Source organism: Heteronotia binoei, chromosome 2 (genome assembly GCF_032191835.1).
Source record: "Heteronotia binoei isolate CCM8104 ecotype False Entrance Well chromosome 2, APGP_CSIRO_Hbin_v1, whole genome shotgun sequence".
Taxonomy (NCBI): domain Eukaryota; kingdom Metazoa; phylum Chordata; class Lepidosauria; order Squamata; family Gekkonidae; genus Heteronotia; species Heteronotia binoei.
This window is the reverse complement of record NC_083224.1, coordinates 83444746-83469281: the sequence shown is the minus strand read 5'-3', so window position 1 is coordinate 83469281 and position 24536 is coordinate 83444746. Positions and strand designations below refer to the sequence as shown.

Sequence of the window (24536 nt, the reverse complement as noted above, 5' to 3'; positions counted from 1 at the left end):
CCAAGTACTCCTTTCCAGGCTTCTGAGTCTTTACCTACTCTGGCATTGAAGTCGCCAAGGATGATCACCTTGTCCTCTGTAGGGGTCTTCCGTACGAGGTTGCGTAGATCAGCATAGAATTTGTTCTTTTTCTGCAGGATCTGCTTGAAGGGTTGGGGCATACACACTGAAGAGTGTTGCATGCTGCTTGTTTTGAAGTGGGAGGCGCATGGACATGATGCGATCTGAGTGACCTGTTGGCAGGTTTTCGAGTTTGGAGGCAATGGAGTTCCTGACCATGAAGCCAACGCCAGAAAGGCGGCTCTCAGCCTTTGACTTACCCGACCAGTAGAGAGTATAGCCAGCACCATGTTCTTGAAGACTACCTTCCTCAGGGAAATGGACCTCACTGAGAGCTGCTGTGTCGATATTCAACCTGAGAAGTTCATGGGCAACTAGAGCAGAGTGTCGTTCAGGGCGACCACTGCCTACTGTGTCAAGCATGGTTCTGATGTTCCAACACGCAAGCTTTAGTCTTTGCACACTTTGTGAGGCAGGTGCATGCCTTTTTTTGTTATTTTTTGACCGCAAGTAAGGATGCCCGTTGACTGCGGCTAGCCAACTGGGGTGGGGGAGACGAGCTTTGTTTAGGCCACCTTTTCTAGGCCCCTCTCCGTGTGGAGCAAGCAGTGCTGTCCCTAGTTAAGGCTGCTTGGGCGTTCAGGGTGCTGCCGAAAAATGCTTTTGTCTCCGGGTCAGCATCAGGCGACCAATACCCTGAACCGCCTACATGCAGGATCGGGACTGCGGCTTCCAGTGGCATCTTCCACCTGCCGTTTCACCCCTTGCCCATCGCTGCAGGGCTTGGTGTGTTGTGGGTTGTGGATGTGGATATGCCCTTCAGGCCTGCGCAGAGGAATTTTTAGGTGAAGCACAGTGTGCGCGGTACTGGCTCCACCCTTTCATCTTGGGGTCATTTGCCATGGCCCAGTAAGCTGGGACGCCGGCAGCGAGTCCTCCAGGTGATAGGTGTTACATTAACGAGCTCTATCTGCCCGGGTTTGATGTTAGAGTTTTCCTTCTCTTGGCTGGCGAGGTTGGTGAGCCCAGCCAGCCCATCCGGTTATACCGCCGGACATTCGGTCGCACCATGACGTGGCAAACTCTGTGAGAAACGGGGGGGACCAGCGGGAAGGTGTTGCCACGGATGCAGTAATGCAGGAGAGGCCATTGCAGTAACCATCTGCCAGGCATAGCCGGACAGTGACCACGCGGTGTTCACTACATCGGGAAAGGAGAGGCTATGTATTGGGGGGGGCAGGATACCTAAGAGGGAGCCCCCTCCCCCCCGTAAGATCCAAGAATATGGAGAATTGGCAGGCTTTTATATAAATAAAGAAAAGTAAAAAAATTTGTGTAAAAATATGTCAAAAAGTAAACAGGAAGAACTACAGAGGTTAACAGAGTGTGAAGTTACCGCTAAAGTAAAATACTTAGAAGTGGAAGTAACAACAAAAAATCTTGATTTGTACAAATATAACTATGAGAAGCTTTGGCGTAAGATTGATGGAGATTTGATAAAATGGAATAAGTTGAATTTGTCTATGCTGGGCAGAATTTCTGCAATCAAGATAAATGTCTTACCGAGAATTATGTTCCTGTTTCAAACAATTCCAATAGTGAAAGATAACAAACAATTTAATAAATGGCAAAGGAAACTTTCAGAATTTGTATGGGCCGGGAAAAAACCAAGAATTAAAATTAAAATCTTGACTGATGCGAAAGAAAGGGGAGGATTTCAATTGCCTAATTTAAAGTTGTATCATGATGCAGTATGCCTGGTGTAGATTAAGGAATGGATGACATTACTAAACAGAAAATTACTAGCATTTGAAGGTCATGGAAATGTTTTTGGTTGGCATGCTTACATGTACTATGGGAAAAATAAGATGGATTTTTTTCCCCGCATCATTATATAAGAAGCAACCTGTTAAATAGTTGGTCAAAATATAAAAGGTTTGGGGGTGAGAGGAAACCGCTTTGGATTGTGCCAACAGAAGTAATAAAATTATATTCAGACACTAAAGAAGAGAAGTGGTTATCATATAAACAACTTTTAAAAATACATGGAGGAAAGGTGGAATTAAAATCGGCTGAAGAATTACAATATAAATATAATTGGTTTCAATTGCAACAAATTAAGAGTTTGATTGAACAGGACATTAAGAATGATGGAATAAGACAAGAACAAACAATTGGAGAGAATGTTGTTTGGCGAAAATGAAAAATTGATCTCAAGAACTTATAAATTATTATTGTAATGGTCTACGGAAGATGAAGTAGTTAAATCTCAAATGATAAAATGGGTGATAAATATAAATAAGGAAAGACAGATGGAGTCATGGGAATACTTATGGAAGAACTCTATGAAAATATCGACATGTTACAATATTAAAGAAAATTGTTTTAAAATGTTATATGTGGTATATGACACCTAAGAAACTGGCAAAAATGAACCATCAGGTGTCCAATAGATTTTGGAAATGTAAAAAACAAGAAGGATCTTTCTACCATATGTGGTGGACTTGTGAAAAGGTGAAACAATTTTGGCAAATGATTCAGCAAGAGATTTCGAAAATTTTGGGATATAATATCAAGAAGGCACCAGACATTTTTCTGTTGGGATTACAAATGGAAAAATTTCCAAAACAAGATAGAACGATAATTTAGTATATGCTTTCAGCTGCTCGGACATTATATGCACAGATGTGGAAGCAAGACAAAATACCAGAAAAGTGGGAATGGACTCTAAAAGTTATGCACTGGAGTGAAATGGACAAGCTTACAAGAATCTTAAACGAACATGATTTAGAGAAGTTTAAAAATGAGTGGGGAAAATTTCAAAAATATGTTGAAAAACAATGGAATGTTAAGGGATATTTGGCAATCTTTGACAATGATTAAATTCTAAAGGAACGTTAAATGGATTATAGTAAAAAAGCAAGACTATTGAAATATATCTTTTTTTCGTTGTTTTGACAATGACTAAAGGACTACTTATGAAGATGGATTACAATTATAACATATGGTTTTTCTTTCCTTTTCTCTTTTTGCTTTATGATACTTTCTTTTTTAAGAAGATTCTTTAACAGATTAAATTGATTACCTTTTTTTAGCAATTTAATTAAAATACACTGCCGGGGGTCATCAAAAGGGGGGGAGGAAATGTAATGTATATGTATTAATTTTTAATAACAAATGATGAGTGTGAGTACAGTTTATTACAATATAATAAATTGTTTTAAACAGAAGAAAAATTAATAATCAGGCATGCAAAAAAGATTTTGAGAAGCAGGTTGCTAAAAGCATCAAGACAAACAATAAACATTTTATATATAAACCGTACACCAAGCTTGTTATTCTTTTAATATCTTAAAAACATCTTCACTATTTTAAATACTGACTTGCTACCTACCCTCTGTATATCTGCCTTTTATTTCTGGCTTCATTTCATTGTCCAATGAAGTGTGCTTGCACACAAAAGCTCACCCCTTGAACAAAACTTTGTTGATCTCTGTTATGTTGCTTCAGACCAACATAGCTGCCCATGTTGATCTTTCAAAGAGAATTATTAGGCACATAGAGGAACAAAGCTTGCTGAGGGAAATCATCATGGCTTCTGCAAAGGGAAAACCTGCCTCAACAAGCTTTGAGAAAGTGAACAAGCATATAGACAGTGGTGACTCAGTAGGCATTATATACTTAAACTTTCAAAAGGCTTTCGACAAGGTACCTCACTAAAGACTCCTGAGTGCATTTAGCAAGCACAGGTTAAGAATATGGGTTCTCGTATGGATTAAAAACTGGTTAAATGACAGAAAGCAAAGAATAGGAATAAATGGACCATTCTCACAATGAAGGGAAGTAAGCAGTGGGGTCCCACAAGAACCAGTATTGGGGCCAGTACTATTTAAGTTATTCATCAATGATCTAGAACTGAGTAGTGTAGTGGTCAAGTTGTGCAGATGATGACAAAGTTATTCAGGATGGTGGAAACCAAGGCTGACTGTGAAGAACTCCAAGAGGACCTACAGAAGCTGGGTGAGTGGGCAGCAATGTGGCAAATGCTTTTCAATGTTCACTGGAACAAAAAAATCCCAACTTCAAGTATAGGCTAATGGGTTTGAATTTGCTGAGACTGAGAGAGAAAAATCTTGGGGTTGTAGTGGATAATCTCAATGAACATGTCAACCCAGTGCGCTGCAGCAGTGAAAAAGGCAAACTCTATGTTAGGGATTATTAGGAAAGGGATTGAGAATAAAACAGCCACTATTTTAATGCCCCTGTATAGATCTATGGTGTGGCCTCATTTGGAATACTGTGTACAGTTCTGATCACTGTATTTCAAAAAGGACATTGCAGAACTAGAAAAGGTGCAGATGAGGGCAGCCAAAATGATTTAAGGGGTTGGAGCACCTTTGCTATGAGGAAAGGCTGAAGAGTCTGGGACTTTTCCGTTTAGAAAAGAGATGGTGAAGAAGGGGCATAATAGAGGTTTATACAGTTATACATGGGGTGGAGAGAGGTTTCTAATATTATGCAAGGGGTGGAGAGAGTTGACAAAGAATTTTTTCTCCCTCTCGCAAAATGCTAGAACTTGAGGATGTTCAAACTGTTTGGCAGCAGGTTCAGGATGGACAAAAGGAAATACTGTTTTATGCAGAATGATCGAAATGTGGGATTTGCTGCCAGAGGATGTAGTGATGGCCACAGGAATAAACATCTTTAAAAGTTGATTAGATACATTCATAGAGGACAAGTCTATCAGTGGCTACTAGCCATGGTGACTGAGGGGAACCTCCACATTCAGAGGCACTCATCCTCTGAATCCCAGAGTCAGGAGGCAACATCAGGGGAAGGCCTCAGCCTCTATGCCTTGTTTTTTTGCTGTCCAGAGGAACTGTTGGGCTATGGTGTGAGACAGGATGCTGGGCTAAATGGACCATTGGTCTGATCTAGCAGGGCTCTTCTTGTGGCCTTATTAGCAGTAAACATAGCAGAATATTGGAGCAAATCTGATGATGCAGGGGAGCTGATGCAATGTCTGGGCCAGGCATGGGGTAAGGTCTTTATAAATCCCTAAGTATGTCACAGTGGAGTGGGTGTTTGACAGATTTCTCCTTCCAACCTGCTCTTGGTAGTAGTAATCTCTGAAACATGGTGCGAGTGTTCACTGAAATTGGAAATACAGATGTGCCCCTCATAGTTCCATTGTTTTCAGATATTTTCTGCTTGAAAGCTGAAGATATTGATGAAGCTGAGCTTGTGCATGAAATGAAATATTAGAGTTTTGTCAACCACAAATCTGCAGTAGCCAAGATCCTATCAGTTATGGTTAAGTCTGCCAAACATGTCCATTACCAGAACACTGAATTCTACTAATGGCATAAATTCCAGTTTATTCATTCAGGGAATTTTGTCACTTTTCCTGCAGAACCTGGCTAAGATGGCTTTCAAAATAACACTGAAAGTTACAAATTAAAACCCAGCATTAAAAACCACAGTCAGAATTTAAAAAAAATCACTAAACAATTTAAAGCAAATTCAACAATTTGGATGATGAAAAACACACTATAAAATGATTTTAACAGATCAATGCCTTAATTAAAAGCCTGTGTTTAAAAAAATGTTTTGGTCCATTGCCTAAAAGAAAGTAATGTAGGTACCAGGTAAGCCTCAAGAGGAAGGGCATTCCACAGACAAGGTGCCACTAGAGAAAAAGTCTTGTCTTTGGTTACTGCACATCTCGCTGCTGAAGATAAGGGCACAAAGAGCATGGCTTGTGAGGGAGATCTTAACTGGCAGAGTGGACAATATGGAAGGAGGCAGTCTTCAATTGCAGTAAGTGTGCTAAGTACTACCATGGGAGAAATTGCATAGTAATACCAATGATAATTACACTGGTAATATTAGACCTGATCAGGTGATCTTTATAGAAACAGAAGATAATGATTAGTTTAGTTAAGTGTGTGTAATTTCTTTTGTATACTGGAGACTTGCATCTACACCTCATTTTGGGGAGCTTCACTTAAACCCTTGTTTAAGCCAGTTTGGTGTAGTGGTTAAGTGTGCGGACTCTTATCTGGGAGAACCTGGTTTGATTCCCCACTCCTCCACTTGCACCTGCTGGAATGGCCTTGGGTCAGCCATAGCTCTGGCAGAGGTTGTCCTTGAAAGGGCAGCTGCTGTGAGAGTCCTCTCTAGCCCCACCCACCTCACAGGGTGTCTGTTGTGGAGGAGGAAGGTAAAGGAGATTGTAAGCCGCTCTGAGACTCTTCGGAGTGGAGGGCGGGATATAAATCCAATATCTTCTTCTTCTTCTTCTTGTGTGTTATGCTTTTGTGTTTGATTTAAAAAGTGTATATTTTCAGTGCCCAAAAGAAAGAGAAATGGTTTGTTTTAATTTGTCAAGAAAAAAAAATCTGTCAACAGTGTTGTAGTTCAGAGTTCTCCAAAGATACTTTACATCTCTGTCTTCATTAGAAAAGGAGAGGTCATGGCTGTATATAACTGGATGAAGTCTTTCAAGACATTGAACCTCTGTTGTTCACAAAGGGCATAGCTATCATTAGGGATGGACACAAACCTAAAAAATTGCTCAGTTCGTGAGCTGAGGTTCATGCAATTGAACTGCCATGTTTTGTATGAAGGTTTGTGTGGTTCATGTTGGCGATTCATGTGGCAGATATGCTGGTGCTGATCAATTAATTGCAAAAGCAATTGTGGGGGGTGGACTTCTGCAGCCCTGGAAGCAACAATAGTAGCCCTCCAGAGCCATTCTGCTCTATGGGGACAGATTGGATATATACCCCCAGCTCACATACAGCTTTTTTTATTTGGCAGCAGGCAGTTAGGCAGAGAAGGAATTAGAGGCAGAGAGGAACTGGAACTGGAATTCATTCCTCAGTAGTGTGAACAGTGGGGTTGGGGGTGTTTGGTGCTTATTTGGGGCTCTGAGGCACCTGTCCTTCTGTTCAAGCTAAGCAGAGGGGCTCAGCTATTGGGTGCCTCAGCTGAGGACCCATGCACTCCCCTTCAGTGGGATTTTTGAACATTTGTCCCTGGCTGGGATGGTGTCTGGTGGGTTCAGGGCTCCAAGAAAGTTAGTTAAATACACTCAATTGAAATACACTCAAACAACATTTTTCAGTCTTTCAGGAGGAAGATGACCAGAACAGCTGTTTAATTTGTCAAACCACTGAGAGGCATTCCATGATGGCCTTTTCTTTTGTTCTTCAGTCTCCTATGGGCTATAGAAATCTCTTATATTGGGCTTTTGGGCAAGACTGATAAAATGCAAAAATCTGCTTATAAAATATTTGGGCAGTAAGCTTTAACTGATTTGTGAAGCCAGACTTTAATTAGAGGGGCTGTAAGTTAAGCTCATGTGTCCGTTTTGAGTCCATATGGTTAGTTATTCAGAAATAAAAAAAATATATAGATGGCTTCCCTAAGAGTGGTCAGTAACTTAGTTATCATTTCATTATTAAAGATCTAGAATCTGTAGCCCTGACCTGGATATCCAAGGCGAGACTGATCTTGTCAGATTTTAGAAGCTAAACAAGACTGACCCTGACAAGTACTTGGACGAGAGATCTCCAAGGAATATCAGAGCCAAGATGCAGGGGCAGGCAACACTGAGCCACCTCTCTGAACATCCAAGCCCCACTAGGGGTTGCCAGAAGTCAGCCATGACTTCCAGACACACACATACACACAAAATACACACAAAAAAATCTAGAATATGTACAGGACTAAAAGACAAAGATGGGCTCCACATCTAATGGAAACTTCTGTCACAATGTAAATTACCTCATTTCCCGTATTTTGAAGTTGTCATAACATGCAAATATAAGTAGCTGATTGGTTAAAAGGCAAATGATTCCTCACAAACTGTTTAACAGCCTAAATATTGTAGTCAATCATATTCACCCTAACTATTTAAATGTCAAGCAAATCAACACTGGAGAGAAGGAGGGGGAAGCCTTAGTCATCTCTGTTAACTCTGGAAATTGTGAAAGATAGTTGTTGAATAGAATCAGCTCTCTTGGTTTTTTTCCGTTCCTGATGTTCTTGACTTTTGTAGTATTTGTGATGCCTGTGTAGCATGTCAAAGGACACAGGAGTGCTTTGGGATTTTGCACATAAATGCTTCATGTTATTTATAGATACTGATTTACGTATTCTTCCATTTGTTACATTTTCTGTGCATGTTCTTAATGTTGCATTACCTTATTTATTTCCCAGCAGCTGTTTGGCTTGGACTGTAGATTTGTAATTCACCCTTGAATAGTAATGTTTCTCTGTTTTTTCAAATGTTGTATCTGCTTGCATGTCACTGTTCCAACTACTTTCCTTCCCCCCCCTTCATGTTAATTTAAATTCCCATATATATTTGTGTCACCCTCTCTAATGCATTTAATGTGTCTGCATGCATAATTTATGGCTAAAGCAAAGATTGTCTCAGAGGATTAAACTACTCAGGATACCCTATGTTGTAGCTGATCCAGTACAAAACACCAGCTTCTTTTAAATATGCACAACTGTCCAGAGTACTAATATTTGTAGTGCATCTGCCAGATTTGAGCATATTTGATGGAAGTAAGCTCTTACTTGCAAAAGCTATTATTTTACCAGTGTTGGATCAATGGAGGATTTCTGCAGACAGAAATTCCCCTTCATGTTGTTCTTGGAAGATTCACCACACTCCAGAAGCAGCATTTGGGGGGCGAGGTTGAGCTGCAGTAGGAGGGATGAGGAGAGAAAGCTGCACTTGGTTGACTGAAATCCCTTCAATCAGTGGAAATTTTCTAATGTACAAGAGCCAGAGTTCATGTATTAAAAGGTATCCATACCATCTTTTAGTAGGATGTGTAAATACTAGCCAGGATCTGAAGAACTCTAAAGACTTCAACCTAGGGGCTTATTTTTTTTACTGCTCTCTCGGCCCCCCCTATTATGTCCTGAGTTTTTTTTTTTTTAAAAATTTCCCTCAGTATTTTTAAGAAGCAGTTTGTCACGGGAAGTGACCTTTTGAAAGAATTCTGTCTCTTGACAAAAAAATTAGCAAGAAAACCCAACGGCCACTGCCGTGTTGCTTAGGACAGTCCTTGGATGAGTGCATAGTTTAAACTAGAAACATCCTGGTGTAACACTTACACAGTACATATTGATGCTAGCTAAGTTTATGATTGGCAAACAAATCACTTTAGAACTGAGCAAGTATTTGGACTGCAATCAAAATGAAATATCCAGTTACTTTTCTGCCGATTTCAGTTGTACCTTGGGAGATATCAGTATCTTTATTGGATTAAGATACCAAGATTTAAACACTCACCATGCTTTCTTTTGACATTGTAATGAGTGGCTGAGTATAAACTGTATTAAGGAGTTCGATCGAGCTGTGAAACCAACTGTTTTGGGTTGCAGTTATTGCTGAGCTCTGTAAGTGAGAACAGTACAGCCTCTTTATTGAAATCTTAATGTTTTTGTACTTGTATAATCTCAGAATAACGACAATGAGACGGCTCTGCATTGTGCAGCTCAGTATGGTCATACAGAGGTGGTGAAGGTTCTCTTGGAGGAGTTGACTGACCCTACCATGCGCAATAACAAGTTCGAGACACCTCTTGATTTGGCTGCACTCTATGGGAGATTGGAGGTTGTGAAGATGTTGCTCAATGCTCATCCCAATCTTCTAAGTTGCAATACTAAGAAACACACCCCTTTACATCTGGCAGCTAGGAATGGCCACAAAGCTGTTGTACATGTTCTTCTGGATGCTGGCATGGATAGCAATTACCAGGTATCTTATTTCCTTGTGACTTTAATGTTGAAGAAATATGTGGATATTGGTCTTAACTCTCTTTGGAGAAAAGTCAGTGAATCTGAACTTTGCTTTGTGAGAGTGTCAAGGATAGTAGTGTCTGAACCCCCAGACCATTCTATGGATTGTCAGCATACATTATAGGGCTTATTGTAGCATTTGTAATTTAATTTTTTTCATACTGTCATTTTTCAGAATTGTAATTCTCTTGGTTTAAACTGTATAGTAAAACTTAATAGACTTCTGTAATAATACCTATGTGTAAAGCCATTATATTTGAACATGTACATTTTATATTCTTACAGAGCTGACCATGTATAAATCTGGTTTAGCTATGTTGTGAGTTGTACATTTCAGCATTTGTATTATTTAATAAAGGCAGAAAGGTGGGAGGTAAATACTCTATATATTGCACATTTTTCTACCTATCCCATCATACAGTTACAATTAATACATAGACTGCAACTATAATTCACATGAAAAACACTTTCACTTTTATTTCTGATTTCACAGTGACCACAATTTGCTCACAAATCTGAATGTTTAATAGGCTAGCAGTTTTATGTGACCTCTCAAACAATCATATCCCTGTAGTGAATACAGGCAGACCATTCTATTTTCAGCTAAACTTTTCCAGCCCTTCCCACTAAAACAGGCAAGTTCATCTTGTCCTCTGTCAGAGGGAGATTCAAGGTTCCTGAGTCAGGTTAGAGATGTTTTCTGCTTGGTGTGGTTCAGAGTGATTGCTCCTTTGTTTAAAGAAGCTGCCTCAGCACATTAGCATTTCATTCGTAGTAAAGGACCTTAAGGATTTTTTTTACGGTTGTGGATTAACTGCAGCATGTGTCTTCTGCTTGTCAATTAGTGTTAATTGCATGTGTGAGCATTGCTTTCAGTGTTCTCTGATCATACTTACAACTTATCCATATGCTATTTCATTTACAGACAGAAAAGGGCAGTGCTTTGCATGAAGCTGCTTTGTTTGGCAAAACAGATGTGGTACAGATACTGCTAGCTGCAGGTGAGGACGTCTCTAGTAAAATGTGTCAATTTTACAATCTTGATGGTAGTGAGGTAGCATTTTGTGCAACTTTCCAGCTTTCTGAACATAGTTCTTCAGAATGGACAAGATCAACACTGAAGAACTGGGAGTTACTGTAGAATAAGGTCATTTCCTTAACCATCAGTTTCCTTGACCATCTTTTGTTTCTATTCCTACTCCCATTTCAACACTTCATGTGGTTTCAGTATGAAAATGCAATGTTAAAAATGTAGTAATTGAGAAATCTTGCTGTGCTTCCAAAAAAGGTCTGGAGAAAGAGGGCTGATTAATCGGGAGATGACTACCAGTACCTCTCAGTACCCATGTCCAAACATTGCATGTAGGTAAAATAAGTAAGAGAATGTTCTTAGCAGACTGAAAGATCCTGTGATAGGACATGATTACCTGCTTATTTATTTGAAAGATTGTTGTTAAAATGATATAGCAAAAACAGCGAAGACTAAGTGCTGTGCCATCTTACAGATGAACAATTCAGCCTCAGATTTTCCAGTTCTGATGCCATCATGATATTCCCAATCTCCTAATCACATTTTGGAGCTCTGTCCTTGTGTGCTTCTATACATCCACTCCCATGGATGCTGTAACCATTAGCACTATGTTTGCATGGTTGCTTTATTATAGTTAAGAGCCCCGTGGAACAGAGTGGTCAGCTGCAGTGCAATACTGCAGTCCAAGCTCTGCTCATGACCTGAGTTCAGTCCTGGTGGAAGCTGGGTTCAAGTAGCTGGCAAAAGGCTGACTCAGCCTTCCATCCTTCTGAGGTCTGTAAAATTAGTACCCAGCTTGCTGGGGGTAAAGTGTAGCTGACTTGGGAAGGCAATGGCAAACCACCCTGTAAAAAGTCTGTCATGAAAACGTCATGATGTGACATCATCCCATGGGTCGCTAACGACTCAGTGCTTGTGCAGGGGACTACCTTTACCTTTTACCTTTTAAGTGTAGTTGAAGGCTAACTAGGATTACCATTGTCTTCAAATTATGTGAAATCACAGTTTTGAGGCAATCCTGATTAGCTTTAACCATTCTTTAGTGTTACACCTGTAGTGATACTAAGTATAGTTCAACCAAACCACAGAAGGGAGAGGCAAGTTCCCATGCAGTTGGAGAGAAGGATCCCGATCTCTGAATGTTTTAAAAATCATAAACATTGGGTGCTCACCACACTTCTTCCTGGTGTATATGCAGGCAGGTCCATTTGTGTTTTTTGTTCACCATTGTTACACTTTCTGCATGATGAGTGTACAGCCAAATTTATATACAAATTTTTCTCTGACTTGTTCTGCGTGTATCTAAGGTATTGATGTGAATATAAAGGATAACAGAGGTCTGACAGCTTTGGAAATTGTGAGAGAACTTCCTTCTCAGAAAAGCCAGCAAATAGCAGCACTCATTGAAGGTAAATGATGTGAAAAGTAGATGAGGGGCACTTAATGTTAAAAAGGAACAATGTATAATAATGTTCATGCAGTTTCCTAGTGTGTACCCAAGTTGACTATTTACATCACATTTCTTTTAATGTGGATGTTCAGTATGGATATGGGAAGGCTGCAGTACTGCAATCCTAAGCTCTGCTCACAACCTGAGTTCGATCCCCGGCGGAAGCTGAGTTTTCAGGTAGCCAGCTTGAGGTTCTCAGCCTTCCATCCTTCCGAGGTCGGTAAAATGAGTACCCAGCTTGCTGCGGGGAAAGTATAGATGACTGCGGAAGGCAATGGTAAACCACCCCATAAGAAGTCTGCCGTGAAAACGTTGTGAAAAAACGTCACCCCAGAGTCGGAAACGACTGGTGCTTGCACAGGGGACCTTTCCTTTCATTTTCAGTATGGATATAATGCATATTTCAAGCCATTCTTGTAACATACTGAGAAGGTATTGATGATTTGCTACTGCAAAAAAAAAAAATCAATGCTATTCTGCATATTTGGATGACACAAACTTTTTGCTGTTTGATAGTTGTCACATTTGTGGCATCCATGTCTAATGGGCCATGTATTTAATATTTCTGCATGTTATTACTAATGCATGTTTGTTTCTAATGCTGTTTTCTTCTGTGGTTCAGAATGTACAACTGGGAAGAACACGGAAAAAGAAGAAGAAAAGATAGCTTCCGTTATATCTACTGATGCTTCAGTTCGGGTACCCCAAGGTAAGAAATCTGTGAAACAAAATCTTATCCACTTATAACGGGGGGGTAATAGGCATGGCCCATTCATAATAACACAGAAATAATTCTTTTTATTTAACTTGATGCAGAGTTTGCTGACGCATAGCATTTTACTATAAGTAAAATTATTATTAATGTTGCATGTATTTTGAGGCCAGTCTCCATCCTCCAAGGATTGATATTAAGTTGCTACTTATCTCTAATATTTGTTAAATAGAAAACTTAAATCCCCTGGGTCTTACGTCATAGTGTGCTGGATATCAATGGGCAAGGAAGCTGTAGCTGAATTATGATACTTAATGCTGAGAGGGTGGTTGATATGCACTCTCATATATATCTAAAGCATCATCATAATGGGTTAGATCTAATCAGCTTTCTGTTAAAAAGGGAAGGAAGGATCCCCCCGAAAGCTATATGCTGGGGATCGTGGGGCCTAAATGGACAAGACATCTGCACTGGGGAACTAAGGGAATTGGGTGAGACTATAGAGTGAAAAAGCAGAATGGATCCAACCCATTATACTTAACCATACAATTGGCAACAGTTGCATTTTCTTGCTTTTCTCTAGTTCCCCCTTTCCTCCCCAAGTATTTTAAAATTTAATCTTAATTCTTACCATTTGACTGTTCCCTTTTCTTCTTGTTTTCTTTGCCTCTGCTTTCATATGTTCTTAAGTGTCTTTCTGTAGCTCATTTCTTCACCTCTGCATATAATGTGAGAATTTCTAAACAGACATACATTTGCATGGATGGCCGTATATAGGATAACGCAGCATTAAAAATAACTTTGCTAAAGGGCAGCTTTGTAAAATGTACGGGTTTTTTATTTTCCATGAACCATCAATAAGAACATTCAACAACAAATGCACTTTTTAATTACTCTGTCCTCCCCAAAAACACCACCACAAATGGATCCAAAATGAAACTTTCCTATCTCCTGCTGTATCCCCTGAAACTCTTCCTCTAGGTGTCAAAGTTTATCAGGAACCAGCACTGGGTGCTGTTGGAGGAACTGCACTGGGAACTGTGAATCAGCAATTGTGCTTGCCTACATTGATGAAATAATGCAGGGGTGCTGAACTCCTTTGTTATGAGGGCAGAATCTGACATAAATGTCACTTTTTTGGGCCACAACATACGTGCCATAAACTGTAACATGAGGTACTGGAGATACAAACTTTATAAGATGTCAAATGACAATAGTAGGTGAATGAAAATAATAGACTTGATTCGGTTAGGTGTCACATGCAGAAGGGTAGTAGATGTGGAGAAACCAACACTGGTAATGAGACAAAAAATCTAGGTCTCATTGTGGTCCAGGAGGATGCAAAAAATAAATGGACATAAGTCAGACATTAGAAACCACCAGACTTTGAATTCAGCAGGAGCTCACAGGAGCACAGATCCTGAACCTTTCTGATGGTCCACCCCCCTCCTCCCCACTTATGTTGTCCATTGAATAGTAGGTGCGGCTGCATAACAATCCCTGGATTAGGAGAGTGGGAAGCCAGCCAGCCACAAGGAGCTTTGCTGCACCCCCAGCAGCCCTCATTAACCCCTGGAGAAGCCCATGCCACCCTTTCTCCACTTCTTATGTGATTTTGGGCAGCAAGCGGCTTGCTGGCCTTTTGACTGTGGGGGGAGGGTCAAGGAGAGCCCCAGGTGAGCGAGGCCTGCTTGGACTGGCTGAATCTCTAGCCAGCCCAATCAGGCCTCGCTTGCCCAGGGCTCTCCTTTCTTGCGTCGGGTTGCTTTTGGTTGGTGGGAGGGGGGGCAGCATATGCAAATGAGTTATGCTAATGAAGTCCACCACCTATTTTTCTACAAAAGGACCCCTGGAAACCACAACATTCAAAAACCTGTGAGTGGGGCATTTAAGCTTCCAGGAAGTTCAGGTCCTGACTTAAGAGTAACTGTTCTCTTATGAAATAATTTTGAAGGGTGGTTAGAAAGAGAGACTGCTGAATTGCAGCTGATAATGAAGCTCCGTGCAGTGCATCCTCCTGGACTGAATTGGACCTATATTTTTCCTCTCATTCCAATGCCTGCTATCATCATTTGGTGTCTGAAATCACTCTCCAAGATATAAGGACAGATAGATTCACATTGTAACTGAAGAAGTGAGTTGTGACTCATAAAACTCATGCCCTGCTGCAAATTTTGTTGGTTGTGAAGGTGCTACTGGTCTCTTGCTCCCTTCCACTAATAAAGATTGCAAACTGTTGTTAGGTTTCTTTTCTTTTTCATATGTTAGAACTGGAAAGGGAGAACTCTCCAAGTGAAATCATGTGTTGATTTCAGACTGGGCAAAATTCACTCAGTGCAGATACAAAGGAAACAATTAAAAAAACAAAGAGGGGGGTTAGTGTGAAAAGCAGGTAGGAGGGGGGAGGGAGGAGAACATACAAAAATCTCTCTCTCTCTCTCTCTCTCTCTCTCTCTCACACACACACACACACACACACACACACACAGTACCGGAAACTCCATCCTAGGATCCTTCAAAGGGGGGGGGGTGTTGTACGAGAATGCCTGCACCTTTTCTGAAGGCTGAGGAGGGAGAAAAAAGATACTGCAGGCATGGTCTTGCAAAAGGCTGCTCCCTCCATCTCTTCCCACCCAAGGGTGGAGAGGGGATGGCTAGTGGAACAACAAGTACCAAAGGGTGAAAGACGTCAGAGAGGCACATCTCTTGAGTTTCTGGGTTATAGGAGCAAATGCACATGCTTTGTCAGAAGTACAGGAATGAGCTTGCATGATTCAAAACTAGGGAAAATGCATCCTTTGGCTAATTCTCTTAAATAAAGTCTTGGCTAATCCTCATCATTATTGAGTCAGATCTCCTTATTTTTCAATACTGTTTGATTTTTTTCTAAGATTCCAACAACAATAATATTTGCTAGGAAACCACAACTTTAATTATTGCTAAGAAGCAAGGCAAGGTTTCTCTTCCCCCCTCCCTTGTCGATCAACATATTTCTTTACTCCCCTTTTTTACTTTCAAGAGTGTATGCAACCGTAAAAGGGGATTAGGAGAGCGTTCCACCCTTTGGGAGCTCTTAACCCTCTTCCCCAGTGTAAAGTAACAACTTTGGGGCAAGTCTGCAAACATGGCTGTTTGGAACGGGACCAAACTTTGCAATCATTTAGAATGACTGGTCGTTCCCTTACTGTAACTTGGGGAATGGAAGTGGTGATGATATTGTTCACCAGCAGCTAATATCCTAAGACAAGAAGCTTCCTGCTTTCTGTTGCCATTCAATTTTCCTGCTTCTGTAGAGAGATAGAAATAAAGAATGCTGTGAGAAATGAGGTAGGCAAAGCCTATACACGATGCTCTCCCTACAGAGACAGGAAAAGAACTGCGTTGAAGGTGACTCCCAAGAGGAACAGGAAGTTGCAATTTAATCCTGCCTCCCTACTGATAGGTTGGGAATCACTCACAAGATGTCCTCCACCTCAGAGGAAAAATGCATCTCACTGCTGGGCAGAGTAGAGTGGCCAAGGGCAAGCTGGTGGTGCTGAAAAAAACATTTGCAGAGAGAATGGGGAGGGGAGGTGCTGCCACTGCTTGTTAATGGTGGTGGATTGAACTTCGTCATGTCTGTGGATCTTTGCCCTTTCTGTGCTTGCTCCCCCACCCTGTCCCCCATACCACTTAGTTACACTATCTTTCTCTTTCTGGGAGTGTTCAGCAATGCATCTTTAATGGGTTATAAAAGAGAAAAGCCAGTGTTTTCTCCTAGCTCACCAGATCTCTTTTCCCTTGCTGCTTTGCTGGGCAAAATATGGGAAATGCTTGAGTACAGATCTGGATAAAGTGTTTTGCATTCCATTAGGAGTGCTTGTCAGGGTCTGTCTTCTCTCTTGCTCGTTCCCTCCCCCCTCCCTTCCCTACCAAAGTAGGCGGGACTTCTTTTGACAAGAACTAGCCATTCTTCCAGCTACTTGTTCTTAGACTTTGCTTAGGAAAGAGAGACAGGCAGAAGCCAGTGGCCAATGAGAAGGGGAGGAAGACAGAAACCAGCAGCCAACCACTTGGGCTTTCAAAACAAGAGGATTTTTGAAATCGTCAGGAGAGAAAAAAAAGTCCAAGACCTAGAGGGAGTTTGGCTGGTGCTTGAGAAACAGTCTGGCTCAGTGAGTGTCTAATACAGGGAAGGGGGTGTCACAAGGGGTGTGTTCTACCTCATGGGCCTGATTAAAGCCCTGGGTGGGTCAGGTGTGGCCCGTGGGCCATATGTTTGACACAGGTGAAATAATGCATCTCTGCCTCTCTTGTTAGCAGTACTTTTGTTGGTGTAGAGACTAATATTAGTTTTGCCTACTTCCATTATTCACTACAGCTGCACGTGCTATGTGATTTTTTTTCTTTTCCCCCAGCTCCTAGAGTTTACTTTTATGAGCTTGCAGGAGTACACTGGAAGAAGGGAAAAGTGGGAAAGATCTGACAGTACCCTTACCTTTTGCTAGTGATGGATAGCATGTAATCTCCCCCTGCCTCCGGTGGCTTCAAAATTTCTAGAAACATTTAGTCTACAAGCAAGTATTTATGCCCTGTGGACTTGCCTAGGTACCTTTGGCAGAGCAGAACTAAATGGCTATGATTGGTAACATGGTGTTCTTCTCCCCAGGAAATGTGGAAAAAGTAACAGAACTGATCGCAGATTTTGATGGAAAGCAAGAAGAGTGTCCATATGAAGTTCTATACAATGCCACATCCTGTCATTCTTTGGACAGTCTGGCCAGTGGAAGATCATCAGACAGAGACTCAGTGACTAGGGAAGTGGAGATGATCAGTGTTAAAGGAACAGGAATGAGACCTGTATGTAGTCTGATGTGTGTTGTCTGTTTCCATTTTATGGAAAATAGTCTGGGATATATCTCCAGACCTGTGCATTCTCCACACTTGGAGTAAGTTGATAACCTAGCCATGCAGTTTGGAAGTACAATAAAAGCTTTATTATCCAGCACTTAATTATCCAGAAACCTAACTTAGTTTACCATCATTGCTCAGAGGGCAAGACCCTTCCCTTAAGCCACCATACTTTTGCATCTTCAGGCATGCTCCACTTTGACCTCTCCAGTCTGCTTTCAGTACTTGCTGAGCTTCTGTCAGAATGTGCTGCCCACTGATGTCATCCCCTGGTCCCTCCCCTCAAGTCTGCTTCAAATGTTCCCATGGATAGTGGGATTTGGTCACTGTGGATTCCTCTAGGTAGGGGGTGGGGCAGAGAATAACCTTGAGTATCCACCACACTTAACCAGCAAACACTGCCCCCCCCATGAGTGCCAGACGAGAAAGTTTTTATTGTGATATGAAATAACTGAAAATGGCTTTGGTTATTAAGTAATGAAGATCCATTCCTGCTGCATGTGCTATGTGCTCTACAACATTTTGAGCATTATAAGTTCATGATGTAATGACTATCCGGATGTTTGTGAAATTCACCATGGAAAGTGTTCGTATAATGAATCTTTCCTTTTGCTGTTAGTAAGCTCAGGTTGTTAACTTGATTACAAAGAAAGGGGTTTCTGGAGAGCATATGTTTCACTTAATTTTTTTTCATCTGGCTTTTTCTTTCATTTCATCTTTCTTCCATCAAAAAATGAAGTATTGTGAATTACAGTAGTAAAAATATGCTTATCTGCCACTGGAACAGAGAGCAGTGTTAGTTCCATGAAGGTAATTGATTTTCATAGAATTTTTAGGTGTAAACCAGCAGGGGGAGCTTATAGACTTGTGGTCTAAGATTCTATGAAAACAATCTTTCTTGCCATATAAATTATCTATACTTGCTGGGCCTAGTGACCTCTGTATTGTGAAATGGATAAAACAGTGGCTTTAAAGCATGATTCCTTGGCTTCTAGACTTCTGGTTGAATAACTTAATAACAAAATTAAAAATGCCTGTTGGGCAGATAGTGGAGCAGGAAAAAAAGAGAAAAAAGTGGGTGTTTGACAGGTATTAAGAACTTACACATTGGCTGTTATAGGAAATATTATACGTTTACTTGTTTACCAGTTGTCTCCTCATTTGGAAAGTGGCAGTCTGGCCCTGCCTGAAATCATATGCATTCCAGGATTAGTTTTGACATTGGCATTAATACGTAGAGTGTGTGTATGTCAAAAAGTATGCACCTGACAAATATATTGATGAAGCAGGTTAGAGAAAGAGTTCTATAAAGTATTGGCTTGTGTCCCACAAGATCAATGAGTGGAGCAGAGTTTGTTGAACAAAATTGGCTTAACTTCTGCAGCAACCCACTGAGTTCCCAAAATTTTATTCTTAGAGTCAAAGTGGGGGGTCTGCAGCTGGTGGGAGGAATTGGTAGAATCCCCTTCACATACACACATGCAGAGAGAGAAAAATAGCTTTCTATCATAGGGAGCAGTCTGTAGGGTAAAAGCCATTATTTCTGTACATACATGGTGTTTCATTTTTCATTTTTCTCAAACATTAATGTTTCAGTCATAATCAGGAACACAGTAATGAGCTGACTCTTTCCACTGAAGAGCTACATCAGACTGCTAAACGAATGAGAGATGCTAAGTGTCTTCTGTGACATTATGCACACATACTCTCTCTCTCTCCTGTGATTGAGTGCAGCAAATCTCTTTTGCTAGCTCTTCCAAAAAAAGATTTTTGAGTTTAAAATATGACATAAAACTACTGACATGGAGCCAGTTTGGTAAAGTGGTTAAGTGTGCGGACTCTTATCTGGGAGAACTGGGTTTGATTCCCCACTCCTCCACTTGCAGCTGCTGGAATGGCCTTGGGTCAGCCATAGCTCTGGCAGAGGTTGTCCTTGAAAGAGCAGCTGCTTTAGAGCCCTCTCCAGCCCCACTCACCTCACAGGGTGTCTATTGTGGGGGGAGAAGATATAGGAGATTGTAAGCCGCTCTGAGTCTCTGATTGAGAGAGAAGGCGGGGTATAAATCTGCACTTCTTCTTCTTCTTTTCCTGCTATAGAGAGAGCGCCCACCCCCTCCTGCCAAGCCTCCCCCTGATGAAGAGGAGGAGCCTGAAGAGAAGAAGCTGAGTGCCTCTTCTAAGGTAAGGGGGTTGTTTCTCTCTAAGGATTTATTATAAAGAAGTGTCTGTCTGGGGAAAAGTGCATAGCTGGGTGGCAGAATAACACTGAAGTACTTCAGCAGCTCCGATCAAAATCAGGGATCCCTGTGGATGCTTTTAAAGACAACAGAAGGTGCCTTGAGATCTGATCAAAGATTTCTGTTCCATTTGTGTCCAAAGTGCTTTATAATTATACCATGAAAGGTAGAAGAAACAAGTTCTAGATACTGTATAACTTCCTTTGACACTTAATGATGTCCGTTGCCAGTTTATAAACAAATACAGAACCTTCATGGTAACTGAAAAAGAAAATAAGTTGACACATTCAGTTTGTATTGGAAACCTATCAGTTTGGGGCTACCTTCCAATGGCCACTGGGAAGGTGGGAGATAAACATTGAGAAAGCACCTAGTTCTTCCTGGTTTCCTTCATCCTTTGTCCTAGTACACCCAGACACTAATCCTTTAGTGCCAGCACTCAATCCTAGCTATACTTTACACCGCAGAAAATGTTAGAAGTTTTATTTCTAAGGCCTTATATAGGCATATTTTTGGTGCTTCCAAGTGAGTGTGGTATGACTGAAAGCTACAAAGGAAGAGTACGGTGGGGAGCTAGGGGTAAGTGGGGCAGAAACAGCAGTCAAAGATTGGGAGGGACAGGTGAGACTCAGGGCTGTAGATGAGAGAGCTTTGTCTGCTAGGGGGAGAGGCCCAGTAGCATTATGCTGTATTTCTGACTCTTATGTGTCTGAACTTTTGAGCTGTTCATCTCTAAAGTATGTCCCAAGGCCAGCTTGAGGAAGGGGCATGGCACAGGTGTCTTATGATGACTGCTTAATTGTATCTGCTGGGGAACTATAGCATGCTATATGTCTGGTCAGGGTTTGGTCGCTAAGAGGAAGAGCAGGGGAAGCACAGCAGATGAAGAGGAAGAGCATCCCTATGAGCTGTTGCTAACAGCAGAAACGAAGAAGCATGTTGCTGTGGATAAAAAAACAAAAGGTAAGAAAACAATGCCAATGGTGTACCACTCACTCAGTCATTTTTGTGGCTGAGCAGGGATTTGATTGAACCAAGGTCTCTCCATTTCTCATCTGACACTCTAACAGTTTGGTAATTTGGTTTTATATAGGGGGGAAATGGTGGGAGAATATCATCATCAGTGTGCAAATTCTAATAGTGTAGATTCTCACTTTTGGCCAAGGTAGCTTCCATGCTGCTAGCTGGTATTGCTGCCTGAATCAGTATAACTTGCTGTCCTGTGTCAAAGTCAGATGAAAAAAATCAGCTTAACAAAAGAGAAAAACAAACAGATTTTTTAAAAAAAATCCTCTTGGCCTTCCTGGTGGAAATCAATTATCTTTGCATCTAGTACTGAATTCTCCTCATCCATAGGAGCCAGCTAATATGTCATAATATATAATAAGCCCTGCTAGTTTTTTTGCGAACAATTGCAAATATTATAATTTATTCTAATTTTTCTTGTTTCCAGGTTATTCTGATTTTAGTATATGTGTGAACCTCTAGAGGCTGAAATATGACTGTTCTTCCTTCCCCCTTTTTAGTTGCACATATTAAATGATGCTTAACATCCAGACCAAATATAGAGAAAAATTACGTTTAGAAGCAGTTATGAGCCACATTCAGGGTGCATATCTTAATCCCATGCATCAGGGGACATTTTGTAGAAAAAGAGGTGCTGGAGCTCATTAGCATAACTTGTTTGCATATGCCACACACTCCTGACATCACCAGAAGGTGTACTAAATTATATCAGCTCAGCATCTACCTTAAAAATGCTTCCTGAATTATAATTGTCATAATAAAAGCCTTACTCCCATCATACTTTTAAAATTACTCTCTCCTATGTGGCATGATGAAAATTTCCACCGGTCTGCTTTATGTTTTGGTTATTTCCCCCTTTTTGTGGGGAGAAATATTAGAAAGTTTGTCAAATCTTTAGAGGTCAGCAAAATTCTCAAAGGGGGTTTGAACAAGGGAGCACAGAAGCAAGTCTTTGGGGGGGGGCATAAGGAAGAAAGAGCACAATAAAATTTAGATATTCCGGAGCTCCGTTTCGGAGCTCCGGAACATCTAAATAAGGCCTGCCGTGCATGCTGATTTGATACGAAGTACTGTGTTTAGCCAAACTTGTTCCCTGGTGCATAGGATTGCATCCTTACACATTAACTGCTAAGACTGTGTGGTTCATAATATCTACCTAACTAAAATGTATCTAAAATGTATGTATCCTTATTTATTGCACTATGCCTGTTGGTTCAGAACGTCCTGTGAAATATTAGTACCTTGGCAGTATGTTTCCCTTAAATCTTTTTCTCACAAGAAACTTACCCACTTCTTTTATAGTTTTTCTCTAAATTGCCCATTTATAACTGCATAGAATTCTGCTATCTGTAACTGAATGCAGTACTTTAGTTACCTTGCAAGTGCTGAAGAGCATGCTGTGATGTATTGAGGACTGGCACATACATTTTTCAGAAATGCTTCTGCCTAGCTAGATAAGATGAGAAATCAAATCAGATGTGCTTTTTTATTTGGTTATTTGCCATTTCTAATGGTTAGTGAATTGTTTAGATGGAGATTATTTTTGAATTTTTAGAATGCCTTTTCAGTCACTTCAAGTTTTGTATTGTCTGTATGCTTTTGTAATCCTTTTGTCCTTTCCAAGTAGTCCAAGGTGACCTAGGAATGGTTTCGTTTAAAACATTTAGAGAGCAGTCCTAAGTGGATCTGCTCTGAATTCTTCTATAGTCTGTTCACTGTTAGGGAGGGACCATTTCAGAGGCTGCGTCTGCACATCATTAATGGCTACATACAAAGACCCAAAGATGTTTTATCTAGGATGTTTTTAATTAAACCATTTGAATAGAAAAACAGAATTATTTCTATGAAATAGAAACAGGGGAATACAATGCAGACTAGCATAGGGTGTGGTTGGAGGGCAGATGATTCAAGAACATTTATAAAGCTAAACATGTCTGGATCTAGTTAGTGCCTCAGTGCAAACCTCCTGGGCAGCCACATTGAATTCCATAGCTGAAGAAAGGTGGCATTAATCTTTTAAACAGAATAATTATATTCTAGTACAGTAAAAAACCTGAATGCTGTGGCTTTTTGAAGAATTAACCAGTTTGCCTTGAAACAATATACGTAAGATGTAGTTGATTCCCAAGTAGGCATTGCTGTGGAATTTTATTCCTTATTGAATTCATCTTTGTGGTGCTGAAGCACTCTTAATTTATTTTGTTCCCTATTTCTGCTAAGATATAAGTAGATTCATTTCATTTTTATTTATATCCTGCCCTTTTCCCCACAAAGAGACTCACAACAAAAAATTAAAATACAATAATTTTTAAAATGAACAGGGGTTCTAAAGCAGTTCAGTGTCAAACAGGTATTGTTTCAGTAAGGAACTGCTCAGTTTAATTAAACACTTACCTATTGTAATTAACTATTGGGGCCCTCCAACTCTTTCTGTAACATGTAAAATATAGTTTGTTTATTAACAATGTTTATATCATGCCTTTCTGCCCAGTCAGTGCCTCCAAGGAGGTTTAACAAGTAAAACAGAATAAAACACATCATTACATCAATTAACAACAGAACTAAATTAAAAATATAAACCATAGGAGGTCTTTCAGGTATGCTGGTTTCAAGCTGTATAGGCCATTAAAAGTCAACATTAGAACCTTGAGTCAGACCACAAAACAAATTGAGAGCCATTGTAGGTGGACCAAGATTCGGTGATATGGTTCCTACAACCCACTCAGGTCAGCATCCCAGCTACAGATGTTACCAGAGCACTGACCACAATGGCAAGATCTTTTCTGCCCAGGAAAAGCTGCAGCTGGATAGCCAATTGAAGTAGCTAGAAAGCGTCATGGACATAGTTGCTACCTGCTGATCTGGGAGTAGACCAGAGTCCAGCAGCAATCCCAAGCTGTAGACCAGGGGTGGCCAAACTTGCTTAACATAAGAGCCACATAGAATAAATGTCAGATGTTTGAGAGCCCCAAAACATGAACATCAAAAGTTTGAGAGCCACAAGATAGGAAGGAAGGGAGAGGGGATGGGAGGAGGTGGAAAGAAAGCAACTTTAACTTCAGATGCATTCTCCATGCTGCCAGCTGGTTTGAAGAAGTGATTTAAAGAGAGAAATACCTTTTCCAAGTTGGTCAACAGTGCAGTGGGGACTTGGAGAGTTACACCATAAGTGTGAAAGAGCCACATGTATGGCTCCTAAGCCACATTTTGGCCACCCCTACTGTAGACCAAATGTATGGTTATATTCAGGGGTCATTTTGTAGAAAAATAGGTGGTGGAGCTCATTAGCATAACTCATTAGCATAT

General features: G+C 40.7%; 1 protein-coding gene across 12 annotated transcripts in view; it reads left to right on the top strand.

Moving 5' to 3' along the window:
- The window catches only part of ANKS1A (ankyrin repeat and sterile alpha motif domain containing 1A), a 247923-nt gene that overhangs the window by 82508 nt on the left and 140879 nt on the right, over positions 1 to 24536 (top strand). For all 12 annotated transcript variants that reach the window (XM_060231472.1, XM_060231471.1, XM_060231464.1 and 9 more), the window contains 7 exons: positions 9548 to 9844; positions 10811 to 10886; positions 12223 to 12324; positions 12988 to 13074; positions 17726 to 17916; positions 20065 to 20148; positions 21047 to 21167. In XM_060231472.1, the coding sequence (XP_060087455.1) occupies positions 9548 to 9844; positions 10811 to 10886; positions 12223 to 12324; positions 12988 to 13074; positions 17726 to 17916; positions 20065 to 20148; positions 21047 to 21167 (958 nt within the window). The remainder of the gene's footprint in view (positions 1 to 9547; positions 9845 to 10810; positions 10887 to 12222; positions 12325 to 12987; positions 13075 to 17725; positions 17917 to 20064; positions 20149 to 21046; positions 21168 to 24536) is intronic.